Genomic DNA, 17870 nt, shown 5'->3' on the forward strand with positions numbered 1-17870 from the left:
TAAAAGGGTAAAAAGGTCATTCGTGCCCGGCATTCGCCAGGTGTCGGACACGCACAGGATTCGGCTCGGATTCCAAAGCGGAAATTGGGTCGGGTCCTGTCAACAAATCCATTTTTTCCTTTCTTCCCCTAAAAATCAAGGGGTGAATTACGTATGGCTGGATCCCTTTACAGGATATGTAGGCAACTTAGCCCAAAAGGCTAAGTGCAGCCATAAATCACCAAAAATCCTATCATCCACCAAAGTTTTGTGTGTTGTATGATGTAAGTACTCAAAAAAAAAAAAATTAGCATGAGTATAAATAAAAAAAATTCATTCAATACTAGTTAAGGTGGATGAATTTAGGATATTATCATCAATTAGAGATAATCAAATCTCTAATTGACTCAATCTCTCCATTTAGGGGAAAGAATATCTTCCTTCCAAATAAGGACATATTCTTTGAAAAATCCTATATGGCTAGAGCCCTATAAATACATAGTCACATTCAACACACGAGATAATTCCAAAACCTAGCAAAAATCCCCCGAAACTCTCTCTCTCTCTAGCTGATGGCCTTCCTAGTCGCCGGCCTCTCCCACTTTTGTCTCTCCCAGACGGCCAAGTGTCGCCACACATGGCTCCTGTCACCCGACTCTCCCTGTGAGAGAAAACTTCGTACCCTTTTTAGCTATTGCTTCTTAAAGATTCAATCGAACTAACTTAGGCATTGGAAGGCCTTTGGCCAACACCCCCCCTGGTGTGGTATTTTACTCCTGTTTGTTTCACAGGAATCGAGGAAGAGAGAGAATGAAGCTCAAAAGAGGAAGGATCTACACGCAAATATTTTCACGTGAGAAGTATGCACAAACAGCTCCCAAAAAAATATCTACAAAGAATAGCTCCCAAAAAATAACTTTTATAAACTCCCTCTCTAGCTACTACAATAGTTGCCTTGAATTGAATCCAATTACATCAATGGTCATGATAGTTGCCTTAAATCTAATCCATTCCATCAAGGACAAAACTGGCCGTTAACCAGCATGACTCTCATGACTAAGAAACCCATCAAACTCAACAAAGTTTATGGAATTATGAAAGAAAAACAACACAGACAACTCATAGTTTATGGACTTTATTGAACAAACTAAACCAAAATTAAAAAGTTGAAACAACGCCGACAGAAGTAAAACCAACTGCCACTAATCTTCTTTAGGGCCACAACACACCAATAAGTAGTGGATCATGCCGCAACACCTAAAAAAGCAGCCTCGCAAGATGAGGCAACCAACCTTGATTTGAGACAATAGATCTGTCAAAGAAAGGGTAGATTGCCATAGATCCACCAAAAACTGGAGAAACGCCGAGAAGCTATGTCTACTAGAAATTCTTTTCAATATTATTCCATAAGTATATGGTTATGTCATGTTCCATATACTAGAAGTCTTATATGAGTTTAATTACCTAGACTAGAGGTGGCTTATGGGTTAATTACCTAGACTAAGGTAGTTTATGGGTTTAATTACCTGGACTAAAGGTGGTTTATGGGTTTAAAGAAAAGAATTCAGCCATTTGTATTTATAACAAGCCCTCAATCGTTATTTCAATTATGGAAATGACAGAGTTAGTGCATTAATTATAAAGTACTTGTTATATGTTTTTTTTTTTAAAAGAAAAGAGAATTCATTCATAGAACCAAAGACGTACAAAGAACGACATAATACAGTGGTCTCGTTAAAATCTTCCTAGGACAACCTCATGGGACAAACCTCAAGGGAGGAAAGAGTACCACACATGTCATGAACTAACAAGAGAGTCCAATTCAAATCACTTTGGACCATTACAATAATAGAACAAATCAAAAACGAAAACTAACACATAGACCTCGGGCAAGAACTGCAACTATAGCTTAATACAGTAGACTCACATGAGAGGACCACAAAACATCCCAACTGTCAAAAGAAGCATTCTATGAGCAAAACTTTGACACCAAAACAAACTGCAAGGCATACCATAGTAGAAACTATGAGAGAACACGCAGGAGGAACACATAAATAATAGAAAAATGACTCCTGAGAAGCACTCCACTTCAACTCAAAACTAGACAAAGAAAACCTCCTATGACCAAGCATAGTTCTTTGGTCAACGCAGAGTAGAGAAGAGCACCACATCCCAACAACTACCACCAACGTCGATGTTGTCGCCGCCGTTTAAATAAAGATAAAACATCAGTCACCAGGTATCACAACTCTCCCGAGGAGAGATACAATCCAGCGTCACCACATAAACAACAATAAAAGAACCCTTGAGAAGCACTCCACTTCAACTCATAACCAAACAAAGAAAACCTCCTATGACCAAGCATAGTTATTTGGTCGGCGTAGAGTAGAGAAGGGCACCACATCCCTACAACTACCACCAACGTCGCTACTGCTACCGCTGTTGAAACAAAGACAAAACATCAATCACCAAGTATAACAACTCTCCCGAAGAGAGACACAATCCAGGTACTTGTTATGTTTATATAATCATATATATAAGTGTTTGAATTAGTCATTCTAGTAGCTGTGCTTGCATCCTTTTTGCTATTGTTCTTTTACTTCAAGGAGAAATTATGCAAAGTGAATTTTTGGATGCAAAACCCTTCTTTTTTTTTTGGACAGCGATCCAATCTACCAACACTCTTAGTCAACTATCTATTAGCTTGCACGTATCCATTCACTTATGACTAGATTTGGTAAGTAGCCAATTATCAAGTTTGTATTTATTTGTTATCTGTTATGAGCAAGTTTGTAATTTTGACGTATGGATGGTGGATTTGTGGGGTGTTTAATTAAGGCTTAGGAAAAAGGATGAATAATTCTACTGAATTTGCATTAGATTTGATTTAAGACTGTTTTTCTTTTGACAGGAAAGGAATCAGAATAAAGGGTGCGAAAATTGAATAAAATGCTCTCAGTTTTGCTCGACAGTTTTTGGTTTTGAATTTAGTTTAATGATGTGTTGAAGAGAATAAAACCCCTTTTCATTGAATTTAGTTTAAAATTGCTGATTTTATACAAAAGAATTCTCCAAATGACAAAGTTGGCCTTTGAGATTAGATTGCATATACTTCATTGAGGTTAATTTTGTCATTTACATGAGTTTTTTTTTTCAATAAAATCATCAATTTTTGAACAATCAACGAAAAAGAATTTTGTTAAAATAAACTGAAATCTCAAGAGGTGTTCATGTAATTTTTGAGACGTGGGGATTTTGTGAAAACAGAAGAAACCTTAAGGAGTGTAAACTCAATTAAGATTAGTGGCTGAAAAAAGTGGTGGGTGTTGAGTGAAGGAAAGAAAGGTGAAAAAGTCGTGATCAATACTGTCAGTAAATTATAAGATTAAGATTAGCGGTTGCTTGTAGCTCAAGTGATCAGTACCCGAAGTCGCTTATATACAAAAAAACAAAACAAAACAAATGACTTAGAATATGGGTCCATACATATTGTATAAATGACTTAAAAGATTCATGCTAAAAAACATCAAGATCCCAGGTTAGTTATATTGCTCAGGTGTTTGGTCACTGACTTTTTGGCCATGCCCATCTTCGAAGGCAATAGAAACCACAAAAAGATGGAAAAAATAAAACCAAGGTCAAGCATCATATCTGGTTTAGTTATTTGCATGAGAAAACAAGATAATATACACACAATTTTTCGACCAAAACTTGACATATTGCATGTATCAGATCAAAAACGAAAAAGGTTACTTATCTTCACACAATGTTACATTGTACAAAACAGAGATGAAATATTACACAAAGCAAACACCTCTCTATGATACATTGGACGCTCACAAAGATTCTAAACATCTTTATATATCTCACCACATCACAAATAGACCCCCTGTGTCCTCTCTCAACAGAGAAATTAATAATACGCCTAAAACGAGGAATAAAAAATAATATATAAATTAATCAGAAGAATACTCAGCAGCACTACCAATCCATACGAAGAACGAAGACTGATTTCTACCTGCTTGTGGCTCAATTTACAAAGGGTGGGTGGACCCGAACTGTAACTTTTAGCACATCATACAAAAGTAAAACCTACCCGCCGACGGCAACCTGCTTCTTCAACTTGTATCTTCTCATCATCTCATGGCCTACCAATTGTGTAGCGAAAACCAAAATTTCTGAGAGCCTTCAAACTTGTTAATCTGGAAAAAAGATCACAAGTTCGGAACTTCTTGTATATGGCATCATGCTCTATACAGCACGAGAAACCCCATGTGGAAGAACGAGGGAATTTCTTGTATATGACATCATGCTCTATACAGCACTAGAAATCCCATGTGGAAGAACAAGGCCAGAATGAATATAACGAAGCAATTTGGAATAATCAATTATATCCAAGCAAGGGAACCCCGATCATTAGCTACTTGTGGCCGGCCTCTAGTTGGTGTTGGAGGTCTGTTCGCATTCAGCTCCTGGTCTCATAACAAATCAAATCAAAGAAAGATTACTACCAAGATAATAACCAAAAGAGCCACCCATGAGGGAGGAATGAAAAGACTCCAGTGAAAAGAACACACACACACACACACACAGATATATATATTATAGAGAGAGAGAGAGAGAGAGACTAATAAGGTCCTCATTCAAGGACTTTTCAAGTTATAACTATAAATTTCAAAATAAAATTAATGAATAAACATCCATACCTGCATCCATGTATCTTCAATATGGCGTTCCGGTGATGTTTCTGGTGATGAAATTGCTGGTGGTAAAGGATGAATGAGCTTTGGAACGACCACAAGATCCCTACCCAGAACTAGGATTGCCCCCGCATTATTGGCCGTACCTGTTCAAAGTGGTAAGAGCCAAATATGAGATGTTTAGTCATGTGAGGCGCTCAAAGCTGCATAAATGATAAAGGAGTCAGGTTCATACCACAGTAGTTGGTAGCAGAGAATAGAGTAATCAAATGTCCCTGGGCGAAACGCTCAAAGCCATCCATTACACATTCATGTGCGCGTACAATCAACTGAAGATCATTGTTATTGCAGAACTCCATGACACGATCAGGCTGCAACATCAAACCTTTTTAGATGACATACGACACAAATGGATATTTAAGATACCGATTAAAGTTACAAATTTTTACATTCCAGATACTTTAGAACATAAAAACTCATGGAACATAAACCTGAGTAAAGTAGACAAGCCTCATAGACGTCATAGAAGATGAATTACATGGCAAGCATCATTTGACTACATTTTCAATCTAGACCGTCAATAGTGAACCAATTGCAAAAGAGGTAGAACAATTCAATTACTTAAAGGCTCCTTTTGCTTAGCGAAAAGGGATTCTAGGAGTCTCATACGCCTCCCTGAATGGAAATTTTAGAAACCATTGGAATAAAACATTCCCATTCCAATGTTTGGAAATGATGGGAGTATAATGGTGTTCTCAAGACAGGAGGAATTTCAATTTTGAGAATAAAACAAAAGGGTAAAGTTATCATTATAATAATTCAAAAGCCAACGAATAGGAATGGGAACCCACCTCTTCCTTAGGGATGCAAAACCTCCATTTTATAGGTTTTGATTATTGCATACCTATGGAAGAAGCCATTCTGCTCCAAAGTGACTTGCCAAACATGGGAAAGGAATCTCAAGTGCCAAAACCACAAAACAAAAACTACAAAAGCTATTTATGAGCATATCACTTGTTATACGAAAGGAATCTCAACTAAAGGAATATGCAACCGACCAAACTATCTGACAGCCAAATTAGTGAGTTATGTACCAAACATAATATAGTGCAACTTAAAATATAAAAAACACTGATGATTGATTAAACTTCAGAGTTGAATATAAAACTACTTCTTGTACTGCTTGCTTTTAGCATATCCACATTAATCTATGCAATAAAATCCGAAACAGGTGGCTAAAACGATACGGTGCTGTTAACGTCCATCTCAAATGAAAAACAGAAGCACCAGCTGAGACAATACTGACAATGTCCAATCCGACTATATATTTCAACCTTTATTCTTGAAGAAAAAAAGTCATCCTTTATATCAACATATCCAATTATCAATCTATATCTCTAGATCCTTGCAACATAATATCATCAGACTGCTATGTTTAACATGCTATGCAAATTTGTTGGTAGATCATCTTAATGCCATCTGTATCAACAATTACAGATCTCATTTTGGACTACTAAATAATTTTGCCAACGTTAACAGCCAAAAATAGCACGGTACAGTATTAACAAAAGGAATACGTAATAAGGAACACCTCTAGTTATTTAGATGCCTATAGATTTCTGAAACATCATAGGTAATGTGAAATAAGGAATACGAAAACAAATAAAAAGTACTCACCCCAAAAGTAACCAAACCTGGACCCCTTGCATTTGGTCGCAAGCCTTCTACACTGTCGTTTTCTGTTGGGTCAGACCTAAAGAGAATGATACAATGTCATTGACCAATTAAGAGATATTAAAGTAATGAAAGTCACACAAAGCGGACCAATACAGAGATGCACTGACCATAATAGATCCATAAGCACAATCGAGCCAGCTTCCATTGTAATGGGACGCTGGAGATTTTCAATCTGTTCCACATGATTTATAGACCGACCAATACCACCATGCATACAAATGATTTTCTTTTCGATGAGAGCTGCTAGTGGAAGCCAATTAAACAAACGGTTTATACGATGCCATGCCCAAATTCCATCTCTCTCACCCTGTTCAGTAAGTCATTCAGTCAGTAAGCTTCATAAATTTTATATTATATATAAGTAACAGATATCATATAATCTAACACAGTACCATCCGCTCGATACATTCGATCCGGAAGCCAAAAAGAGCATTAATATCTGCAGCTTCATGGTTGCCACGAATTAAATGTACATTATGGGCATACTCAACCTGCAATTTGGCATTTTTTAAAAGAGCATGGACATTAGCATACAGAAATAATTATACAACCACCACCGAAGAGAGATAACCATCAAGTGATAAAAGATTGATACAGAATAACAGTGACATCAAAGCTTACCTTCAAAGCTAGCAGAAGTGTAATGGTTTCCAAGCTATGTTGGCCTCGGTCAACATAATCTCCTAAGAAGAGATAGTCGATATATCTGATTTTTGTCCATATAAAATCAGTATCATTGCAAGAATCATAATACTACGTATTGTAGACTTGTCAATAGTATAACGCACAGAAATCACCAATAATAATGAAATATTTATAAATCTATAAATACAAGATGTAAAAAAGGTAAAAATATTATGCTTGCGAATTAACTGCTAAACATACAACAAAATATAACTAAAAAATAAATAGCCCTGCATATACAACATGGAAACCCGAAAGACCTGCACAGTCAATTATAGAATCCACCTTGCATTACAATTTCAAAAGATACACGTTTACTGACAGTAATTTAACCAAAATGTTCCTGACCAGTAAAAACCAAAAATTTCACACTAGGGCTTAACTGGAAATTTTATGTATGTGTTCTTGTCATTCCATCTTCTTAGGAATTGGGTGCTTAGGTTAGTTATTCAATAATTTTTTCCTAGTCTCATATAACTTTCTGGTTCCGTCAATTCTGAGTTTGTGCCAAGTAAATCAGAACAAAAAAAATAAAATTAAAGTATGAAGATCTTTTCTGCCATGTTTAGCTGTCTTGCCATGTAAGGTCCTATATAAAAAGGAACATCAGGAATTCCATACTATAATCCCATGATCTTTATACATAAAATATGCAAATATAAACTTCATATTACGAACCAAAACCTTCAAACTGAAAGGACTATTCATTAGGTAAAACTAGTCATTGGCCTTTTCAATTGATAAATATATTAACCATTCAAAAAATAATACAAGTTAGCTAGATTGTTAAAAAATTAAGATATATAATAATCAACGTAATATCATGGGAGTGCACGTATAATCAAGTGCCCACAACTCAAACTGACAGACCCCTTATCATATGTAATTCAGGTATAATTAAGTGCCCGCATGAATAAAATCTTTGAATATCGAACCATATGAACTAAGTTGCTTAATATCATATTAATAAAGAAACTTACGCAATATCCCCAGCAGTGGAAGGTGAACCATACTCATCAAAAAGGCGCATGAGATCACCAAATTGCCCATGTAAATCACCAAATATCTTGATAGGAGCCCTAAGCTGTAAGACGCTTGGTTCACTGGAGAATATCCTCTCAGCACTGTCACAAAGATCTGCTATTTCATTGCAATCTAAGAAAAATTGCCTGCGAACTGGAGGCTTCCACCCACGAGGCTTTAAAAGATGTGCTATTACCTGATAATAAAAGAGGAAATACATTAATAAGGAAACCCAATAGATTTTATATGCAGGATGAAATGATTCACTGAAACACATAGGGTTGGGGGGTTTCAAAAACAATGATGCTTAATTTTTAGGAAAGAACAATTAGTCATTTGCACCATTGAATGCAATTTGAGATTCCACTCAGGCCCTCACTTGTTCTTTCATTTTTCTATAGAATATAATTGGCATAATAGGAAGTGGATTAGGAAGGGTTAGCAAAATTTATTTCTCAAAAGTTGAACAAGCACATTAACCTTATAAGATCCAAAAATAAAAATATGGAAATTTAGGGATGCAAAAGTATATCAAATAAGGTGTAAACCTTTTTGGGAACACTATTAATGGACATCTGCCTATCTAACAATTTCCTTGCTGCAGTTGCACTCTCTGGAGTCCCATAGCTAACCCGTCTGCCTTCATTTTCAAATTGATCAATTGAGAGCTGCCTCACCATGCCACCTAAAGCTCCACCAGTCTCTGCAGCTACAACAACCTGACAAAGCATGTGAGGAAACATTAAGGACTGAACCATATAGTTTAAAAGTTCTTGCCAGAATAGACTTTAGATAACATTCAGAGTAGTGATCAAAATCTAATACTGACAGCTCTATGATGCAGTCGCACTCCAGCTGAAGGAATGTTATTTGATCCAGCAGAATCAGGCTTGATCAAGGTAGATATCTGCTTCCCACTTGGGGTAGCCTCTGAACCACGATCTCTATCAGGTAGTTCAACTTCTCCATTAACCTGCCGTGCCTTGGCAGCAGCCAAGGTGGCACTGATTGCCTCAGCTTCTGCCGCTGATGCTTCAACCAAATACTCTACACCTTTGCTCATTCTCCTACACAGTAAACAGCATCCGGTATATTTTAACAGTACCAAGAAGTATAATTCAGTGACTTCAAACCCTGCAATCAAAATGTACACATAATGACTAGCTTACCGAGATCCCTGGAGCAAGGCATTTTCAGTGCTTATATCAGTATACATGTCACCATTTACAGGGGGGGCAACTGGATTTCCCAGCACAACAGCACCATCAGGGGCTGCTTCAGGCATTGTCTGCCTCGTTCTGTCATCAATAAACCCATACCTTCCAGGCAAACGACCTTGTACAGATTGAGCAGCTGCAGCTGCAGCATGCGAAGCTGCAGATGTTGTTTCAGCAGCGGCCAAATCTTCCGCCACAAGTAGGTCATCAAGCAACACCCCTATTGCATAAACAAAACAATTAGTATGCTTGAATATTATCATTTGATACTATATAAGCTTGGAAAGATAAAATCGCTGGGTGAACTCCACAATCCATAATATAAAACCTTTGAAACAAACATCAAAACCACGGCGCTAAAATACTCCACCAATGACTAAATTGCTACACCTACAGTATCCTTACGTGTCCTTTTTATCCTAGTTGACTCATCCACAGAAAGACAGTCAACATAAAAAACAGAGAAACAATCTGAATGCTAGTAAGCCAATCATTGAAAACTTGGCTGAATTTTGAAAGAATCAATAATGTATCAGAAAAGACAACTACGTATCTGAAATCTTAACCTCAAGATACAAAACAACATCTATTCTCCTCTAAACATGTCTATTCTTGAACTTATAGTGGCAAAGAATTAACATGCTGCATATCATCACAAAGTGAAACGTGGTGTTCATACTGAAATTATTTAATCCATTATGTAATGTACAACAATTTACTGGTTGATAGATTCACATCCTAAGTTAATGAAACTGGAAACAGATGCAGCCAAACTGTTGAAATAGAACATTCATCTCTTACCGCCACGTAGACCACCATATATAAAGATCAAATCACCAACAGCTGCAGCAGCATGCCTGCAACGCCTTGTCAACTCAACTGCAGCATCTCCACCAGCTGCATCAGCACTGTATCTACCTGTCCTTGGACTAGTAACAACTGATTTTGTATCGCACCAAACTCCAGCTGCAGTATCCAACACTGGACAATAGAAACATAGGAATTTGTACGATAATTATAATGGTGAATCTATTGGAAACTGGGAATTTTTAACACCAATAAACAGCGACAGAACTTAAACAAAGCTGCCAATCTATCTGTTTCTCATAGAAAATCAATTTCCAAAATTGTATGCAATGACGTGGTGAGGACCAATTATTTGAAGTGGAATAAAAGCCAAATCATTCTTATTTGAGTCATTGCTACTTCAGACATACAAACCTACAACATCAACCAGCATCAACCAAAACTACTGGTCTACTAAGCGTTCAGCAACTCTCAAAGAGGATCCCACAATCTTGGGTCCAGAAAATTAAATTCATTCTGTAACGCATATTTAATCAACTTCTAGTATATTGAAATTAACAATACATACATGTGTATTAGTATGCGTTTGCAAATGCACTCTCTTCTGCATTGTGATTTTATGATATGAAGTAGCAATAATTTAATCAACATTGGTCCCATTCTCAGCTAAGGGTCCACAAGGTCCGCCAGGGATCACTTAAGAAAACCTACTTCCCCTCCATCATGAGCATCAGTATTAAATGAAACCCTCTGCCTCGACAACCAGAGCTGACATGTATATCTAAACCACCTATGTTCCACATAACAAACACTAAAAAGCTTGTAAAACCCATAATCAAGTACCTGCAACGCTTGATGAATCTTCAACCATTCGGCCACCACCAAGAGCCCCTCCGGAAACGTGCAGCCGTGCATTAACAAATACCTAGTATCAAAAGTATGCTACTTTAAAATATTATAAGGAAAGCACTAAAATAGGAACAAGTAAATGATGCCAAAAACCCACTGCTGCATGTTGATATCTGGGAGAGGGTGAGACACCAGGAGCAATTGCCCATTCCCAACGGCCATCCCTATGTTTGGCAAGGCCATATGCACTTGCCAATGGCTGCAAGCAAAAGAACCAAAAGAAACTTAACCCTTCGCACTACAAAGCTGTTACTAATATTAGAGACACCGTGGTTTGCAAAATTTAAAGAGGAAGGGAATCAAATAAACATTCAGACACGAGCTAGGAAAGCAAACTTTAAAGCCAAATAGAAATAAGTAATCCATGCAAAAAATTTCAAACCCCTACCCCATCTTTCCCATACACCAGAATAAGACTGCATTCATATTACAAGTCCTTCTGCTACTAATATGTAAGGGGTGACTTCAGTTTTCAGTTAGAAAGATTGGATACACAAGCAAAGGGTTAATGTTCCACAGTTATATTGCAAAATGTGCTATTAACTTATCGAATTCCTTGGCCCATTCCGACAAGATACCCTCATGGGCCTTATCCTTGACACAGTATGCAATGACCGAATGCAACAAAGAAGACAAAGTGCCAATGGACAATGGAGCCACCCCAGCAATCAATATGAAAATAAAATAAAATCACATGAAATGCTACTATCATATTCAAGTATCCACTAAAACAAACCACTAAATTTTTTTATGGTATTTGACTCACCACACTGTTTGCATCCCTTCCTCCACAAAGGAGGAGAAGACCATCAGACCTTGCACTAGCAGTTGCATACCTGGTCAAAAGTAAACATTAAGATTACATATTGACTTCACAATATTGGATCTAAACGGCAATTATTGGATCTAAATGGCAAGGAAAAAGACTTCAATAAAAATAAATAAACCCAAATGGAAAGAGAGAATTGAGAATGGGACCCTTTAGATCTATAACAAAGTAACATCATAAAACAAGAAAATGAGAGAATGACAAAGGGTTGAAATTAAGGTCTTAATACAAAAGGAAATTATAATGGGCAAGGAAAAATTTTCAAACCCAACATTCTCAGTGGCAGATTTACACAGAATAATTACTCTTTGTCCAGGTGACAATATAAATTAGATGTCAGAGCCCAAATGAAACATGTATCAAATCGGTGAGAAATGAGGATCATTCAACAAACGGCAAGTGATGTCTGGAAAGTGAGTGTCGAGCACAGACTCTTTCTGCACACTACAGGTAACAGCCCCAGTAAAAAGAACATAGAATGAGACAATTAGCAGCAATTTCTGGGGTCACGAGCCTAAGGCCCAATAATAGAGGGTCCCTAGGAGGGCAAGTGACTTTTTCCGCATGGTATCCACCCAAAAAAACAAATCCTAATGAACCTACTATTATCATGTCCCTAGGAGGGCAGGTAACTTCTCTGACAACTAAAATATCAAATATCAAATAATCACCACACTCATTACTAGATATTCAATCACCAATAAAACTAAAAACAATACCCAAAGATTACTCAGTTTAGAAACACGAGACCATGAAATATATGCTTCTAAGGCCTCGTTTGTTACGCTAGACTGTCTTGGCATGGACTATGCTTACAGATTGTCTTGGATTGGCTTGGCTTGGTCTAAGTTGGACAACACTTATCACGCGTTTGATATATGATTGGACTGGGACTAAATTTACATTGACTAAATATTAATTAAACTTTTTTGATAAAAAAATAATAATAAAACATTAAAAACTAATTAAATGAAAAAGAAAAAGATTAGAAAAACACAAAAAATATGATAAAATAATATTAAAATAAATAAACTTCATCTCCTCCTCTGCCCAGCAAAGAACCCAAGCTGCCACTCCCCTTTAGTACCCTCAAATCCAACATCATCTCAAAGACCCTTCCCCAAACCCCAAAAAACTCCTGTTTTGTTCTTTTAGCCAAAATTGATATCATTTCTGTTCTCTTTTTTTTTTTTGTATTTTTTTTTTTTTTTTTTTTGTGGATTTGAAGAGGGGTTGAGAAAAGGAGTTGAGGGAGAGGGGTACATCGATGTTGCTGGGGTGGGGGAAGATTGGGACAATGATGCAATGGGTTTGTGTGGTGTTTTTTTCTTTGAATTTCAAACGGGTTAGGGCTTATTGGGACGATGATGCAGTGGCTATGGCGGATATGGTGACTGGAGGAGAGAGAAAGCAGTGCTGGTGGGTGGGTCTGCTGGCTCTTGGTTGTTGTTGGTTGTGGCTGGTTTGCAGGCGACGTTGCTGGTTGTGGGAGAAAGGCACTGTGATGTCACTAGCGAAGGGCTCGGGACAATTTGTTCCCCCTTTCCCCAGACTTCCATAAGAACACCTAAGGAGGTGTTTTTGGTGGAGCCAGTATTGGTAATACCATTTAAGATTAGAACCATGTGAAACAAACATGGGATTAAATTTTTGGGCAATCCGGTCCAAGCCAAGCCCTTGTAACAAACAGGCCCTAACAGTACAAGTCCACTGGCATATAAAAGGACCAAAATAAATGGGAAAAGAGACTTTAAGTAGGAAGCCAATGCCCAAAACTCGTGTAAGGAATACATGTTCATTTGGAAATCCAAGCATGTGATTATATAAATACCAAAAAGGCTAGATGCATAGACGTATCTGTATATGTGATAATATGATATTGAGTGTCATGAACGTTAGAGAGGGAGAGATAGACATACATGCATGGTGGTGGACCCTCCCCCTCTGGTTCCAACTTACGCCATTCATAAGGCTTGGCAGCTGTGTCAAGGGCCCAAACATCTGCTAAAGGCCGTTTTCCTGGAAAGCACACACCAATTTCCCTTAAGATCAATAAAAATCTAATCATGCAGATTCTTTTTGTTTTAATTCAATGCACGAAAGATTAGTAAGATGACCCTTCAACTGACTCACCATCATTCCCACCAATTGCCATGAGATATCTTTGCCCCACTAATGCCATCACATGTCCATAGCGTGGCCCTGGTCCAGGGCCTTGAACAACAACCCTATAAGAAAATTAGCTCCACTTCGTTAAAAATCACATAAGAAATTTCATAAGAAGATGAAAGCAAACCATTAACAAGTTTAACCTGTGCCATCGAGGCCGTTGCTGCGTGAGGTCAAGAACATGAAGATCCTCAGCAGACAAGCCAGCAGGACCGATTCCACCCTGTATTGATATCAAAGATTCCAGTGAGAATGTAATTACGAAATGCATAGTAAAATGTTAATACAGCTTTGACTTAGGAATCATAACTTGTGGGATAAAACGTAGTGTGCTAACCTGAATAACAACCATAGTTCCAACGGCAGTTGCTACATGTGCAGCCCTTGGGGTGGGTGGTTCTCCAAAGGGCGTGATCCTGAAAATAATATTATTGTAAGCACAAAGGGTAAATAACAAAGTATGGATAGCCACATGCTGATAAGACAAGGAGTACTTGTTCCTAGACTTACCTAGACCATTTATTTGTTAGCACGTCATAACAATGCACATCGGCCGTGGCACCAGCTAGTCCTGAAATTAAGTAAACCACAATGGTCATGAGCAAGACATGAAATACTATCACCACAAGACTCCACAAGAAAGTTTCTTCCTTTAAGATAATTAAAATAAATGAATCAATGTTCATTAGTCTTTTCAGCTTCATTACAAGCACAGGCATTAGTGAAGATATGGATTGGGCCTAAAATCCTGGTCACTTCAAGCAGAGTATAACAGAAAGAACCAAAACTTGGGATCCTCGCAAAATAAACAATTGGGTCGAGGAATCAAATAATTCGATTCGAATATTAACTACAAACATAGTAGAATTCAATGAAAAATGAATCAAGAATTTCAACACCATAGTTGAAAACAAAATGCACTGACTGATTTGAAGCTCCAACGACATTACATACATGCTACTTGATCACTTTAAGTTAAAAAGAATTGTAAGAGTGAGGTTTCTGAAACAATAACAAAAAGAAGAAAACTACATGCATATTAGTTGGGCTACAACAAAACTACCCAACTACTCAAATCACTTCAAGGAAATGACAATAGCAAATTTGCATCACACAAAATGAATTTATCAGGAAAGAATAAAACTGAGCCAAGATTAAATAGAGGCTTTAAACCACCAAACGTTTCATTATTATTTTGCAAGATAATAAAAAACAGCCTGAATCACCATAGCTTCAAAACCTGCCAAGGACCCATATTTCACTTTAATGAAAAGTACTTTTTTCTTTCCTGAATTGAAAGACAGCAAATTAGCTTGCTTGTACCATTAACAATATGCCAGCAGGCACATAAATGCAGCCCCAGATTAAAGAAACTGAACATAACAAGGTCCTCAATCAGAAATTAACAAAGCTAGGTTGATAAATTACTTATACCACCACCAAACCATTACTACTAGGGTTTCCACGCAGCTAAACCTAGAAGCTCAAACCACGGAGATACCAAAGTAATCAAAGAAAATAACATACTTATGCCTGCACTTCCAGCTGAAGATGGAGTCCCGGAAGCCGCCGAATTGCCTTCAAGAGCGGTGGCACCACCAAACAAAATCAGCCTGGGGCCAATGTACCCAGGCGTGCCCTCCTCGCCCACGGCGGCCACCGCAGTCAACGTATGGCCACACCTTGGCCCTGGGCCGTCCTCTTTCTTCTCTAAGATTGCATTGACCACCGAGTACGTCGGGGCATGCCGCGGCCCGGCCACTGGAGTCTGCTGCGCCTGTGGAGCCGCCGCCGCCGCCGCCTGCTGAGGCTGCTGCGCTGGAGATCCAGTTCCAGGTTGCGACTGCTCACCTAGCTGTTGTTCCCCTTCAACTGCGGCCTGAGACGACGTCGTGCTGTGGTTCGGCACGGCTGGATCGTGATCGGTCTCCGGCACCATCGACGACGAGTCCACATCCATTGCTTTGAGCCTTCAATTCGAGCCCTAGTTTCAAGATCGGAACTAGAATTCCCACGAATTCGCATTCCTAATCAACATTTCGATCCACCCCCAACAATCCCAACCTCACCTTGCACGACCAAAGCCTGAATATTCAGAATCGAAACCCTAGCTCAGCTTCTAGAAATCCGAGAAAATTACGCCAACTTTCTCTAGAAAAACATAAAAAAATTTCTAGGTCTTTACTCTTTTTCTCTCTCAAGCTGAGAAGAATAAGGAAGGGCTTTTGGCTTCGGAGGGGAAGAAGAATAGAGAAACGGGACGGAGACAATCTCAAAGCCCAACAAACACAAAAACATATCAAACTTTCTCTCTCCACCAATCACTGCCCTTTCTCTCTCTACAAAAAATTTTATAAAACGCTTCTAATGTTTGAACTTTCTATCTCTAGATTGTTTCTCATTTTCATTTCTCGTTGCGTAGCGTACGGTAATGTTTTTTTTTCCTCCCTTCTTATTATTATTATTATTATTATTATTATTATTTATGTTTTTATTTTTATTATTATTATTATTATTATTATTATTATTAATTGTCTTTGTATATTTTAATATCTCTCGCTTGTTTGTGTGATGATTAATATTCAGGTGTGGCCATGTTATTAGTTGTTAGTTATTTACCGTAAACAGCCGGTAAGTGCTGTGCGCGGATTGGGGGTGGGGCGCCGCCCGATGGGCTCTTGACGGCGGATGATTACCGGCTATTAACGGTGATCACCGGTTCCTATTTCTGAGGAGTTTTGCCTTTTCTGCACCCATTTTCTGGACGGAGGTGACAGCAACGCGCAAGGAGGAGCGTGAGACCACAGCCCTCACCCCAATTTGGTAAGTTATGGGGCACCATGCCAAGAAATAAAAATGTAAAATGATGAACAAATGGATATTATTTGTTGGAAAAAAATAAACTTTTGAATTCTATCAAAAGAAAATAAAATATGAGACATATGCGTAGACTTGTATAGTTCAGAAAGTCTTAGGAATTGGTTTTAGTAGATTCTTTATGAGACTACAGCTAAGATGTTCTTTATTATCAAAAGAAAATATGAGACTTAGACGAAGTTTGAATAGTAACATTTGAAAAGTTGATTTTAGTAGATTTTTAATTTGCATTGAAATGTTTTGATATTGTTGCACATTTTAATTTAGCATATAAGATGTTATTTATTGTCAATTAGTTGTAAGGGTTATATTAAAATTATTATTAACTAAACTCCAAAAGCTATATTATTGATTAAGAGTTTATTAACTTTTTAAGAACATGGGAAAATAGGGGGAATGAAAAATTATTTGCTTTCTCATGTTTGGTAAGTCCAAACTTGAGAAATGATTTCATGGCTCATGAGAAAATAGGAGAAAAATGAAACCCTCCATCCACCTTGGGTTTCATAAACCAAGGGAAGCATTAACTGCAACTTTTTATGACCAATTTACCACCATTACCTACGTTTTTTAATATGATTTCTAAGTTACGGATATAATTGGAAAACTAAACAAAATTTATTTCCAATCCCTATACTAAACAAACATGGGAAAGGAAATAAAATGATATTTTCTAGTTATTTTCCGAGCATTACCAAACATGGGAAAGGAATCTTCGATTTCCCTTCCATGCAAAACTACAAGGAGATTGATTTCCCACAAATTCATTTATGTGAACCAAACGGGGCCTAAAAGTAAAAGCGGAACATGTTGACTTATATTATGTATCTCTAGCTTAAGACATGTTGAGCTAAAGCATTCAAAGCTAGGCATCAAACTAGCCGAACAATTCAAATCGGTCAAACTAAACTTATCGATTGGTTTGGTTTGGTTTCAACA

General features: G+C 37.6%; 1 protein-coding gene across 1 annotated transcript; it reads right to left on the minus strand.

The window, feature by feature from the left end:
- On the minus strand, nucleotides 3676-16463 carry LOC18772746 (serine/threonine-protein phosphatase BSL3). The gene is made up of 21 exons (XM_007208366.2): nucleotides 15582-16463; nucleotides 14565-14625; nucleotides 14392-14470; nucleotides 14198-14277; nucleotides 14019-14113; nucleotides 13805-13904; nucleotides 11823-11892; nucleotides 11154-11255; nucleotides 10991-11072; nucleotides 10142-10321; nucleotides 9293-9560; nucleotides 8953-9190; nucleotides 8672-8842; nucleotides 8081-8319; nucleotides 7038-7122; nucleotides 6809-6907; nucleotides 6524-6723; nucleotides 6357-6432; nucleotides 4915-5050; nucleotides 4686-4825; nucleotides 3676-4451 (listed from the first exon to the last, which is right to left on the minus strand). The coding sequence occupies exons 1-21, from the start codon at nucleotides 16012-16014 to the stop codon at nucleotides 4368-4370; spliced, it is 3018 nt and encodes a 1005-aa protein (XP_007208428.1). The 5' UTR covers nucleotides 16015-16463; the 3' UTR covers nucleotides 3676-4367.

This window comes from Prunus persica, chromosome G6 (assembly GCF_000346465.2).
Source record: "Prunus persica cultivar Lovell chromosome G6, Prunus_persica_NCBIv2, whole genome shotgun sequence".
NCBI lineage: Eukaryota > Viridiplantae > Streptophyta > Magnoliopsida > Rosales > Rosaceae > Prunus > Prunus persica.

Excerpts from the sequence above, each read along its gene's own strand:
- LOC18772746 (XM_007208366.2), bottom strand. The coding sequence starts at position 16,014 with ATGGATGTGGACTCGTCGTCGATGGTGCCGGAGACCGATCACGATCCA. Across the intron at positions 14,471-14,564 it reads CTAACAAATAAATGGTCTAG|GATCACGCCCTTTGGAGAAC; the intron begins GTAAGTCTAGGA and ends TATTATTTTCAG. Across the intron at positions 8,843-8,952 it reads TGCGACTGCATCATAGAGCT|GTTGTTGTAGCTGCAGAGAC; the intron begins GTCAGTATTAGA and ends ATGCTTTGTCAG.